At 39.8% G+C, this 11,936-nt stretch overlaps 1 protein-coding gene across 21 annotated transcripts in view; it reads left to right on the top strand.

Annotated features, from left to right (window-relative positions):
• Positions 1-11,719, top strand: part of KIDINS220 (kinase D interacting substrate 220) — a 98,609-nt gene extending 86,890 nt beyond the window's left edge. For 19 of the 21 annotated variants that reach the window (XM_067008194.1, XM_067008207.1, XM_059078431.2 and 16 more), the window contains 3 exons: positions 912-1,010; positions 2,294-2,524; positions 5,202-7,936. In XM_067008194.1, the coding sequence (XP_066864295.1) occupies positions 912-1,010; positions 2,294-2,524; positions 5,202-6,464 (1,593 nt within the window). In that variant the 3' untranslated portion in view covers positions 6,465-7,936. Of the gene's footprint in view, positions 1-911; positions 1,011-2,293; positions 2,525-5,201; positions 7,937-9,982; positions 10,041-11,026; positions 11,330-11,511 lie in introns of those variants that run through there. The other 2 variants (XM_067008209.1, XM_067008208.1) reach the window with 2 other exon arrangements.
• Positions 11,720-11,936: the final 217 nt, after the last annotated feature.

Here is an 11,936-nt window from a genome sequence, read left to right on the forward strand (position 1 = left end):
TCTCCTCGAGGCAGCTTGATGAGCGTCAGGAAACGGGGAGGTCTCCACATGAACCCTTCGTGGGGATTTTGTTTCCCTCAGGACAGTGGTTCTCTCCCCACTCAGCTCTTTACTCTCAGGCCTTGGCTGTTGGAAGCGCATCGTAGCGACTGGCTTCTTAAGTGCTGCTAAGTTCCTTGCATTTCTGCAGCAGGACCTCTGCCGTAGGCTTGCTCTGTACATTCTTTTCTTCAGAATTAACTTGGAAACTGAGCATTCTGTTGGTTTTAAACCCAGGTATTCCACAATTTTACCACAGTTAATAAAGTCAGGTTTTGTATTTTGTAAAATAAGTAAGCTACCTGTTATTAATAAAGAAAATTCTGTCATTTCTTACTTGGAAGGGGCTAGAATTACAGAGACCCAGTAGTGACAAGATCATTTTCTGTGAATTTAATAGACTGGGAAATTTGAGGGTGGACATTCTTGGTGGCTGAAGTTACCTCGTATAGTTGATAAGCAAGTTTGTCAGCGCTTCACTTCATTTAGAAGTTCATCAGTGACCAGCATGCTGACAGATGTCTCCGTCCCCTCCCAGCAACTTGCCTTCCTGTTCTTGCTTTATGATTAGAGGGAAAAAGCTAACAGTTTTGTTATTGCTCATGGCAGAATAGGTAGCTTTGGAAATAGTTGGAGGGTGAGCTCTTGGGTTGGTCCCTGAAGAATGATTTATTTTACTTGGGTGCCTAAGACACTTGGAAGCGTATGGAGAGGCTTACGTTATTCGGATTCTGCTTGTTCTTAATTATTACATGGGGTGATAACCTTCTTTAGGTCAATATTTTCTGGTCTCTAATATAAATGTACTTGTTAATCACTAGAAGTTCAGAATCTCTCACATTTTGTTTATCTTTGTGTTTGTTTTTATTCAGGCAAACATAAATGGCCGTGTGTTAGCTCAGTGTAACATTGATGAACTGAAGAAGGAAATGAATATGAACTTTGGAGACTGGCATCTTTTTAGGAGCACAGTAAGATATTTTTAATATTTGTAGAATTATTTACAACATTTTATAAAACAAGTGCCAGTAAGTACTGGTCTAAACTGATATCTTCCTATATTTTTTAAAAAACATGTAAAAAGTACATTTTACACTTAAGTGTACAACTCTTGTATATCCTGTTATGTAGAATATACACAGCAGCACTTAGCAACATTTGCCTTTGGGGCATTTCACTTGGAAATCTGGGAGAGAGGCCACCTGCCAGTTCTCCATGCTTTCATTGACCAGGGCACTCTCCTTGACCTCACCCAGTCAGGCTTCCCGAAGCCTCTAGGCCTCGACCTTGGTGTCTGTCCTCGTTGGGCCTGCATTGCCCCGTTGTAGGAAGAATCCTGTTAAGTCAGCTGAGAAAGAACCTCACCCTCAGTGTCTGATCACCCTCACTGTCCGATTACATTCCTCATCCTCCACCCCTCGTCCGCTCCCCATGGGGTCCTAGACCCCAGGCCTGCCTCCAGAAGGTATCCTGTTAAGTTAAATTTTAAATTAAAGTAGTAACACAGCAGTCCAGTTAGAGTTTAGTATCTATGTGATGGCTGTTGTCATTACAGTTACCTGTCAGTATCTGTGGGTGGGTGGGTCCAGGACTCCCGTGGATACCAAATCTTCAGATGCTTAAGTCCGTATATAAAATGGCATCGTAATATTTGCATGCTACACACATCCTCCTGTGTACTTTAAATCACCTCTAGATTACTTATAATGCCTCATACAATGTAAATGCTGTGTAAATAGTTACCAGTCTGTGGCAAATTCAAGTGTTGATTTTTGGAACTTTCAGGAATTGTTTTCCTGAATATTTTCAATCTGTGATTGGTTGAATCTGCAGGTGCAAAACCACTAGATTCTGAGGGCCGACTGTACTTCTTTTAGTACAGATGATCCTTGAACAACTCGGAGATTAATCCACTGACAACAGAGTCAGCCCTCCGTATCCAAGTTTCCTCCACATCTGCGGATTCAACCTACCCTGGACCATGTAGAAAATATTGCCGTCTTCACTAGTGAAAAATAACTGCGTGTAAGCAGACCTGCGCAGTTCAAACCTGTGTTGTTCAAGGGTCAATTGTATTATTGATACAGAAAGATAAGCAGATAAGAACAAATGTATTTGAAATTCACTTACAGAAAGTATGCTTTCTCATTTCCATTAGAGTAACTTTATGTTTAATTTTTAAGATAATTTCTAAAGCTTCTAAAATGTGATTTGTCAGTGCTGATACTGATGACTTTTTTTTTCCTCTCTTAAGGTACTAGAAATGAGAAATGCAGAAAACCAGGTGGTCCCTGAGGACCCACGTTTACTGAGTGAAAACAGCAGCTCAGCTCCTCACGGTGACTCTGCACACCGCTTGTCACACGAGTTGCCTCACACCGAGCTCTCCAGTCAGACTCCCTACACGCTGAACTTCAGCTTTGAAGAGCTGAACACCCTCGGCCTGGATGAAGGGGCTCCACGTCACAGTAACCTAAGTTGGCAGGTATTTATTAAATTCCATTTTTCTTATTACTGAAGAAGAGGGTGGTATTTAATGCTCCGAGATTATGTCGGTGCATTTATGTAGTCATTCAGAAAATCTTCAATGAGTCCCTGAGTGAAGAGGATGGCGGGAGGAGTCCCTGTTCTCCAGGAGCTGTGTTCTTCTGGAGAGGACAGTCAGTAAAACAAAAAGAAAATAACATGATTTCAGAAATTGTTGAGAATTGAGAACATAATAAAATAGAGTCACGGCATCGAGGGTGAACAGGAACTGGCCTACTTAGGTGGTTAGCTGAGTTCATCTTTCACTTGCTGTTTCCTTGTTAAGTTCAGTCATCGTTGGCTAAAACACTTCTTTATTGGATAACCTGCCATGTTATCCCTTTGAGCACCGTGACCGGTTTTGCAGTACGTGTGTTGCACACTGTTCATGGATATTCGTTTTCTTTTTATTATCTGATGTTAGATACGGCTGAGTTCTTTCTTTGGATGTTCTTAGAAGAGGGAGGAGAGGCGAGGATCAGGAATAAAAACAAAAGTGAGAGAACGTGAGAAGGAGTAAGGGCTGGACAAGCAGAAAAATAAACTAGGAAAAAACCTAGAGCAGGGTACAGAACAGAGAGAAGACAAGCAAGGGAGGAAAAATAGTAAGTAGCTACCAAGAACTCTCTACTGAAAGGGAGCCGTATTTAGAGAAAGGAGTACCTGTTAGGTCTACCATTTTTAAGGGTGTTGTGTTTGATTTGGTAGTAAAAATATTTTTTGGTTGTTATTATCTTTTTCTACGTACTATCAATCTTATTTCTTTACGTTGAGAAGCCATTTTGTTGTGTGTTAACTAAGATAAAAATTTCCTTATTTTACGATAAGTCCACACTTGACCCTTTTATCTCCCTGTTTCAACAACAGTAATTCCTTTCTTTTCCCTGGAACTCCTTTTAACATTTCTTAAGAAATCCTCAGGGCTTCCCTGGTGGCGCAGTGGTTGAGAATCCGCCTGCCGATGCAGGGGACACGGGTTCGTGCCTCGGTCTGGGAAGATCCCACATGCCCCGGAGCGGCTGGGCCCGTGAGCTATGGCCGCTGAGCCTGCGCTTCCAGAGCCTGTGCTCTGCAGCGGGAGAGGCCACAACAGTGAGAGGCCCGCGTATCACCAAAAATCAAAAAAAAAAAAAAAAAAAAAGAATTCCTCATCCTCTGCTTTTCCATACTTGGTATTTACCACCGTGATCTGGAAACTCTCACAGCCTTCCTATCAATGCAGCTGTTCTCAAACTTTTTTTAAATCTCAGAATCCTTTTACACTCTTAAAAATTATTGAAGACCCCCAAAGAGCCTTCGTTTATGTAAGTTTTATCTGTCAGTATTTACTATATTAGAAATAAAAACTGAGAAACTTAAACCAATTATATGTTAACATAAATAACATTTTAATGAAAAATGACTGTTTTCCAAAACAAAACATATTTACTGAAAATGATACTGTGTTACAAATCTCTTTAATGCCTGGCTTTGTAGAAGACAGCTAGATTCCCATATCTGCCTCTGCATTGAATCTCCTGGGAGATCACACGTGACCCAACCTCTGGAGACTCCACTGTACACTATTGTGAGAATGAGAGTGGAAAGGCAAAGGTCATCTTCATATTCTTAGGAAAATAGTTTCGACCTCATGGATCCCCTGAGAAGGGGTCCACATACTGCATTTGAGAGTGAGGGCAGCACTGTCCTGAACTGGGTCTCAGGGAACCTTCTCGGGGAGCTGCGTCATTTTCTCCCGGTGGCAGGAAGACTCTGCCTTATTTCTGCTTCGTTTCAACCTTTGCTCTTGCCCTTTCTTCAACTTCCTTGATTCTTTTTCTTCCATTTCCTTCCTCTTTTTCCTAATCTTTACTTTTTATTCCTCATGTTATTAACCTTTTTCTGGGGTCTAAAGCAGTTCTCATCCTAAAACTTCACATTGGAAATCAAACTTTTAAAAATATTTTATTTCTGTTTACTTGGACCTGAATGTTGACCTCAAGGTTTCCATTTTTGTTCATTTGGATCCTGTATTTATCTTCCTATCTTTTACATTGCACTTTATACTTTTCCTTTTAAAATATCTTTTTCTTTGTTTTTTGCATTTTGAGTACATTTTTTTTCTCTGAATTGGAATTTGACAGGAACTTCATGTCGTGCAAGTTGAGAAAGTTTCTATTTAACATACATTTAAAGACTTGAGTATTTTGTTTTTGAGATATATCTTAACTCTCATCTTCGTTCTCTTTTTTAAGGGGAACTTTTATATTTTATCAATGAAGGTGACTTTTGCCATAAATAAATTTAAAAGTTTGAAATGATAAAAACAAGTCCTAAGGTTATTTGTTAATATAACCTTAAATTATACTTTTAAATATTAACTAATTTTATTAAAATTTGTATAAAGCTTTCTAATAACAGTAAAATTTTTCAAAAGTTCACAGCTTTTGTTAAACTGTGTTATGCAGAATTCTTCTAAAAGAATTTGGTATTTTAAGGACTTTAAAAATTCTTATTGTCCATATGTTTATATATTTATATATATTTATATATATATAAATATATATATATATATAATTTCCTAAGCTGATGTTTATTGTGCCTTTTTTGGGGTTTATTTGAATTCTTAAATTATTATTATTTTTTTGTCTTCACAGTCACAAACTCGCAGAACCCCAAGTCTATCGAGTCTCACTTCCCAGGATTCCAGTATCGAAATTTCAAAGCTTACTGATAAGGTGCAGGCTGAGTATAGAGATGCCTATAGAGAATATATTGCCCAGATGTCTCAGTTAGAAGGGGGCACGGGTTCCACGACAATGAGTGGCAGGTCTTCTCCCCACAGCACATATTATATGGGTCAGAGTTCATCCGGGGGCTCCATTCACTCTAATCTAGAACCAGAGAAAGGGAGGGATAGTGAACCAAAGCCAGATGATGGAAGGAAGTCATTTTTAATGAAGAGGTCAGATGTTATAGATTATTCCTCATCAGGAGTTTCCACTAACGACGCCTCCCCCCTGGATCCTATCACTGAAGAAGATGAAAAATCTGATCAGTCAGGCAGCAAGCTTCTCCCGAGCAGGAAGTCCTCGGAAAGGCCAGGTCTCTTCCAGACAGATCTGAAGCTGAAGGGAGGCGGGCTGCGCTATCAGAAACTTCCAAGTGACGAAGATGAGTCTGGCACGGAAGAGTCAGACAATACTCCACTGCTCAAAGACGACAGAGACAAAAAAGCTGAAGGGAAAGTAGAGAGAGCGTTGAAGTCTCCAGAACACAGCGCGGAGCCTATTAGAACCTTCATTAAGGCAAAAGAGTATTTATCAGATGCCCTCCTTGACAAAAAGGACTCATCTGATTCGGGAGTGAGATCCAATGAGAGCTCTCCCAATCATTCCCTTCACAATGAAGCAGCCGATGACTCCCAGCTTGAAAAGGCAAATCTCATAGAGCTCGAAGATGACAGCCACGGTGGAAAACGGGGAATACCACATAGCTTGAGTGGCCTGCAAGACCCACTTGTAGCTCGGATGTCCATTTGTTCAGAAGACAAGAAAAGCCCTTCCGAATGCAGCTTGATAGCCAGCAGCCCTGAAGAAAACTGGCCAGCGTGCCACAAAGCGTACAATCTGAATCGCACGCCCAGCACTGTGACTCTGAACAACAACAGTGCCCCGGCTAATAGAGCCGACCAGGATTCCGATGAAACGGACGGGGTTAGGGAGACGCCCCAAGTCATTTTGAGGTCTGGTTCCAGTTCCCACTCAACTGCCATTCAGAATGAAAATCTAAAAAGCATGACGCATAAGAGAAGCCAGCGTTCAAGTTATATGAGGCTCTCAAAAGATTCTTCAGAGCTGCACGCAGTAGCCTCTTCTGATAGTACAGGCTTTGGAGAAGAAAGAGAAAGCATTCTTTAAGAAAAACAGGCAACTTTAAGGAAAACAAGCAGAAGTAGAATAGTGTTACTATAATCCCTGTGACAAGACTGACCTGAGTTTTATGGTGAATCCATCCACGCACATTGCCTGTACATTTCACTCACAAATAATGGATGAGAAGGTCTTTGGTTAAAAAAAAGAGACATACGCTATATACAACAGTGGGAAGTATAGGATAGCCTGGTTCATCCGTCAGCCCCTGTTGTCTTTGTACTTAGAAGCTTAAAAACCCAATATTGTTACTGCACCTTTCGTTGGCATATAACTGCAAGACAAGATCTGAGTATAAAGATAGGTCAGAAATAGTTTATTAAATATAAAGGGCTTAATTGGCCAATAAAAATTAAAAGCTAGAGACCCCTTTCGTAGAACATTCACTCATTAAATATTTGAGGGAAGACATGATGTTAAATGAACCAGAAGCACATTTTGCTCTTAAGGGGTGAAACATAAGAACTAACAGCTTATGGAATAACCTAGAGACTAAAGGTTAATGCTCTGTAAGTTGCGAACCGGCGTTCTGTATAATAGACAAATTGCTTATCAAAGAGTTTTTAAATTTTAAGTAGAAAATATAAAGAGGGCTTTAAAAATTGGTAAGAATGTGAGTCAACAGTGCCCAAAGTAGAGCCCCAGTAACTGGGTCATTGTGAGCTGCTAGGAGAGTGGCCCGTGGAGAGGGGCCGATCACCTTCCTATGACCTGGATGCTCTTCTCTCCAGATCCCAGACCTGGCTTCAAGCACCATCCACCTGCCCGAGAACCCGCCCTGGTCTACTCTGTTATCTCCTTTAAATTGTGTGCTCAGCTTTCCTTAGTGAGCCGAGCGATGGGAGGAAAAAAATGAATTCTTTCTCTGGGAGAATCAGGGAGACATGGATAATGATATAGGCACTAATAATCTTTATGGAATGAGAGACTGAGGACATAACTATAGCAGAAAGGTCGGTGACAAGTGACAAGGAGATATTTAGTTAGGGAAAACGAAGTCACTGCCTTCCATACCAGGGCAGGGCTTATCTGCTTCATCTGTTCCTAAATCAGCATGTTAATTCTTGGGGAGGATCATAAGAAACACTTGTAGACAAAAGTTTAAAAACATGTAACAAAGCAAGAGTAAAAATAAGATAAATCTGGGTGTGACTTTTCATTTACTGTTAGCAGAGTTAAGAGAATGATCACATTTCAGTATTGTGTGGACTAGAGATTTACCCTGGCATCATGCTTTGACATTTGTTTGGTCGTTTTAACATAGCTTGCTTATGTAGAACAACTTTGGCAGTATATCTTCAGTCACAGATAGGAGTGTAGGTGGGGAGATCGTAGACGAGCAGTTACCTAAATTTAGTGTTTACATTTTTGATGTTTTTCACTTACTGGATTTTTAATATGTTGAATAGTTTATCTACTTGACCAATCGTTGCATTAAAAAGTTGCTCTTTCGGGTTTCATTGCCTTGATGTTTGAGTGTAATCTAACATTTTCATAAAGCGTTTATTTTGCATGACCTTAGCAAATGTTTTAACCAATTAAAAAAGAAGGCAGGGTGTTGTTGACATTGTATGTTGAAATGTTAACATTTTAGTACTTACAGTGTTTATTAGTCTGCAGTATTGTGCAATTAGTAATTATTTCAGGGGCGATACTTTGTTCCTTTTCAGGTGAGTAGTTGCAGCTTAATATCACTGTAGTGTATTCTTTATTCTGTTTGTAAAGTTAATACCACAGTATTAAGTGTACAGATAGATTTAGAAAACAATAAAAAAAATTTGCATGCTATTCTGAGTCATGAATTTTTATTCACTGTAGTGACGATGATTCACAATTCAATTAAAAATAAAAAAGTAATTTCTGTGTTTGTTTTGTCAGAGGTCTAAAGTTCATTAAAGACGTTCAGGTGCACGTTAGCAGTTGTGCAGCTGGCAGGAGTGTTCTGAGCCGCGCTCTCTAGTCTTTCCGAGAGCGCGTGGCTCAGTGCCTGAATGGTGCCTTTGTGAAGCATTAGTGCCCACGGCACAGCTCTGTACGGTGCATTTCTGTAACTACAAGAAGTAGGTTTTCCAGATCCTGGGAGGGTATCAATTTAATTGTTGTATGAACATTCTGGAAAAGGTTGCGTTTTCGTAGTGTTTTAGAAATTGACAAACCAGATGGGTTATTGAGTCACCCCATCATCCCTTTGAATCTGTGTGTCTATGTGCGTGTGTATCTGTATCTATTTATAATCCATAGCTCAGCCCAGCTCTCACATATGCAAAACTCTGCTTTAAGCTGGGTGAAAAATGATAGAAAAGAGAATCGGTGCTCTGAATTTGCTAGTCCCTTAGATTCTGCCTCAGAGTCTTGCTGTGTTTTATAAACCGTTTTGCCTTTACTTTAAGCCACCGGTAGTTCTGTTCATGTACCATAACGTTAAGCCAGATCCATTCACCGTGGACGTGTGGAGTGGTACCTACGAGGACAGCCTTTCAGTAGGAGAGGCTAGAAAAGAAGCTGTTGCTCTCTCTCAATTGACACAACTTTCAGGACGCTGAGCATTCGAGAATCAGCTCTCAAATGTGGAGAAATGTGAAATTCATAATAACCAACATTTTCAGTATTAACAAGGAAAACTTGTTTTTGTCCTATATCATATTTATGTGTTTTCTATAGCAGTCGGAATAATTTTAATTGCTTAGCCAAATAATTTTAGTAACTTATTTGCTAAAATTCTTAATCTTAAATTGAGGACTCTTTGGATCACGTGCATGTTATCGTTCTGAGTGAAACATACTTGTAATCATGGGTTTTTTTCTTACAAATACTAACCATTAGAAAATATTTTTGAATGAAATTACATCCTTTATCCTTCTGGCTAAAATACTAAGTTTAAAAGGTTTTAAAACTACATAGATTTTGGCTGTACCAGGAATTCTCAGCCTATCTAGAGGTATCCTAGAGCTTAAAAATCCCTGAATTCCTGGTTAACCCTTGAGTAAATCAGCGTTAACTACCAAGAAAAGAGAACCAGAGGGCACTGTGCCCTCTACGAATGAGTGACATTGAGGGAAGAAGCAGGTAAAAGGGAAGGAGCAATGAAATTAAACTTCTTTGACAAACACGTGACACTGAACACCTAGGCTCCTTTGCCGCTGCCCTTCTAGAACCGTGCTGTCACTTGGCAGAAGGGAAGAAACAGCCGAACAGCTGGGGAGCCTTTTTTGCTTGGGGTAGGGGTGGGGCTGGACCCACCCTGCGTGGGCTGTCTGAAATGACTGCATTTTTAATTTCCAGGGTGTGGTGCCCCTGACCCTTCCCTACCTCGGAATTCTGAGCATAGACTATAATTATGCAAATGAACTGAAATATAGAAAGAAAGTGATCTGTAACTGAGAGCCTGCTCTTGGATGGTCTTTTAATGGCTCATCACTTGAGAAAGGTTGAGAATCCTTGGTTGAGACTGATTAACTAGAAAGAGAATTTAAGACCTTACGTATTTTAAACCCTTTCATGCCTAGGAAGAAAATGCTGCCCTTGAGATAGCTAGATCTTCAGAGGGATCCAGTTTAAGCTAAGGTATGTAAAAAATTAGTTTTCAAAGTAATTAGTTTTAAGCCGCCGTTGAAACAGTTCTCACCAATTAGAGGATTTACATTCTCACCACTTTAAGAAATAGAGTTAAGTAAGAAATATCTAAAACAGTTGCTAGAAATCAACCACTGTCACCTACATGGTCCAAGCTTTTTAAGTAAAATTACTGGTAAAGCACCACGTTGGTTAACACCAGGTCTGCCGTGCCCAGGTCTGTGGGTGAGAGGTTTCCTAAAGGGGCTTCCCAGCACGTGGAGCAGAAAACTCTTTGAATGGTCCTGGCTGGCTGTGTGGTGAGCTCTGTCCTGAGTTTCCAGTTACAGTGAGTCACTAAGAAAACAAAGAATTTGTTAAGAATAAAAAGCATCAGTCAAGAAGGAAGAGCGATTATTTCCAGAGTATTAGTAGGATGATTCCTTAAAAGTGAATAAAAATGCCAGTGATTTGACCTAACTGGAGTGAGGAGCTACCAAAATTGGCCAAAAATGTGAATTACGGTAAAGACTACGAGAAAGGCAGTGTGACTGTTTTAAAGTCCGCAGGATATTCTGACAGTGTCTGTACAGGATGATAAGCGGTCATCTGTGTACCAAGAGTATGCTTCGGTCCTTAATCTCCTGAGGTTAATGTGCTTTTGGTGCAGGGTTATTTACACCAGTGAGATATATTACGAGCCCTTCGTTTTGCCGGGATTTAACAAAACACAAAACAGTCTATCAAACAATTATTAGAACTTGAATAAATAAAATTTTACTTTAAAAAGGAGTATAGAACTACATGCTCCATATTATTCAAATTAAGGAGTTGTTTGAAATAGTTAAGATTGTCTTGATTACCCACTATCATTTTCTAATTTTAACATATATTTTATACTTATTTACCTCATTTTCTTTCAAGGCAAGAAGGGCTCTAGATTTTTAGTACCCTGCCCATAGACCACTCCTCCTCACAATTCGGTTCCCTTCTCCCAGTTGTTGGCCTCCTCACCAGACACAAGGGGGTAGTGAAGATTCTATCTACCCCTCAGTAATCCTGCTATCCAGTCAATTGAAGAAGAGAGACTTGTTCACCTCGGCCAGTTTTCCTTGTTCCAAGTAGTTGTAAAATTTGAATTCGTTTTAATGAAGTGTTCCTTTTATAAAGTTTTAGATAGAAGCCCAAATGTATAGCAAAATGCATGTAAGTAAACTCTACATAACCTGACATTTCATTATCTTATAGCATCTTCTTGGTCAAATGTCTAATAAAAATTTAGATTGCTGTTTTCAAATTGCCATAGTTCCTGACGCTTGCACTTTTTAGCTGTGTTTCTGAGAATTTGTAGACTGTGTGTTGATATACTTAATGCGAATTTAACTCTTTTTAGTTTTAAAGAATTTATTTGCTTTTTGAGTTCTTTGTGTTTTTTTCCCTCTATCTTTTACCTGGGTTTTTTTCTCTCTTTTTGTGTCTTAAGTTCCGTATTGGTTGTCATGTATTCATCCATTTTACCGTAAAGCATTCTTCAGAGCATTAGGATGGGAAAGAAACCTCAAGAAAGGCCAAATCCTGGATTCCAGATAGCCAGTGGACATTCCGTCGGTACTTGATGAGTGAATAGGTATACCTAAACTAGGAGAGTCTGCCCACACATTGTAAAAATGCTGAATTTGAATGCCTTCATACTGTGTGTGTGTGCTGCGGTTTCTTACAGGCCCCGCCCTTCCCTGTCACTTTATACCCACTTGCTACCTGTCTGGCCCTGTAAGCTTTTCAGCTTACGACTCTGGGAATCTTTCAGGACATAATACCATGCTTTGTTAAAAACTCTCAGGGAAGAATATCCACAGCCCGTCTTGCTAAGTGCTGTCATTTTAAAGCGCTAGGCTATCTGTTCTACAT

Source organism: Kogia breviceps, chromosome 11 (genome assembly GCF_026419965.1).
Source record: "Kogia breviceps isolate mKogBre1 chromosome 11, mKogBre1 haplotype 1, whole genome shotgun sequence".
Classification (NCBI taxonomy): Eukaryota; Metazoa; Chordata; class Mammalia; order Artiodactyla; family Physeteridae; genus Kogia; species Kogia breviceps.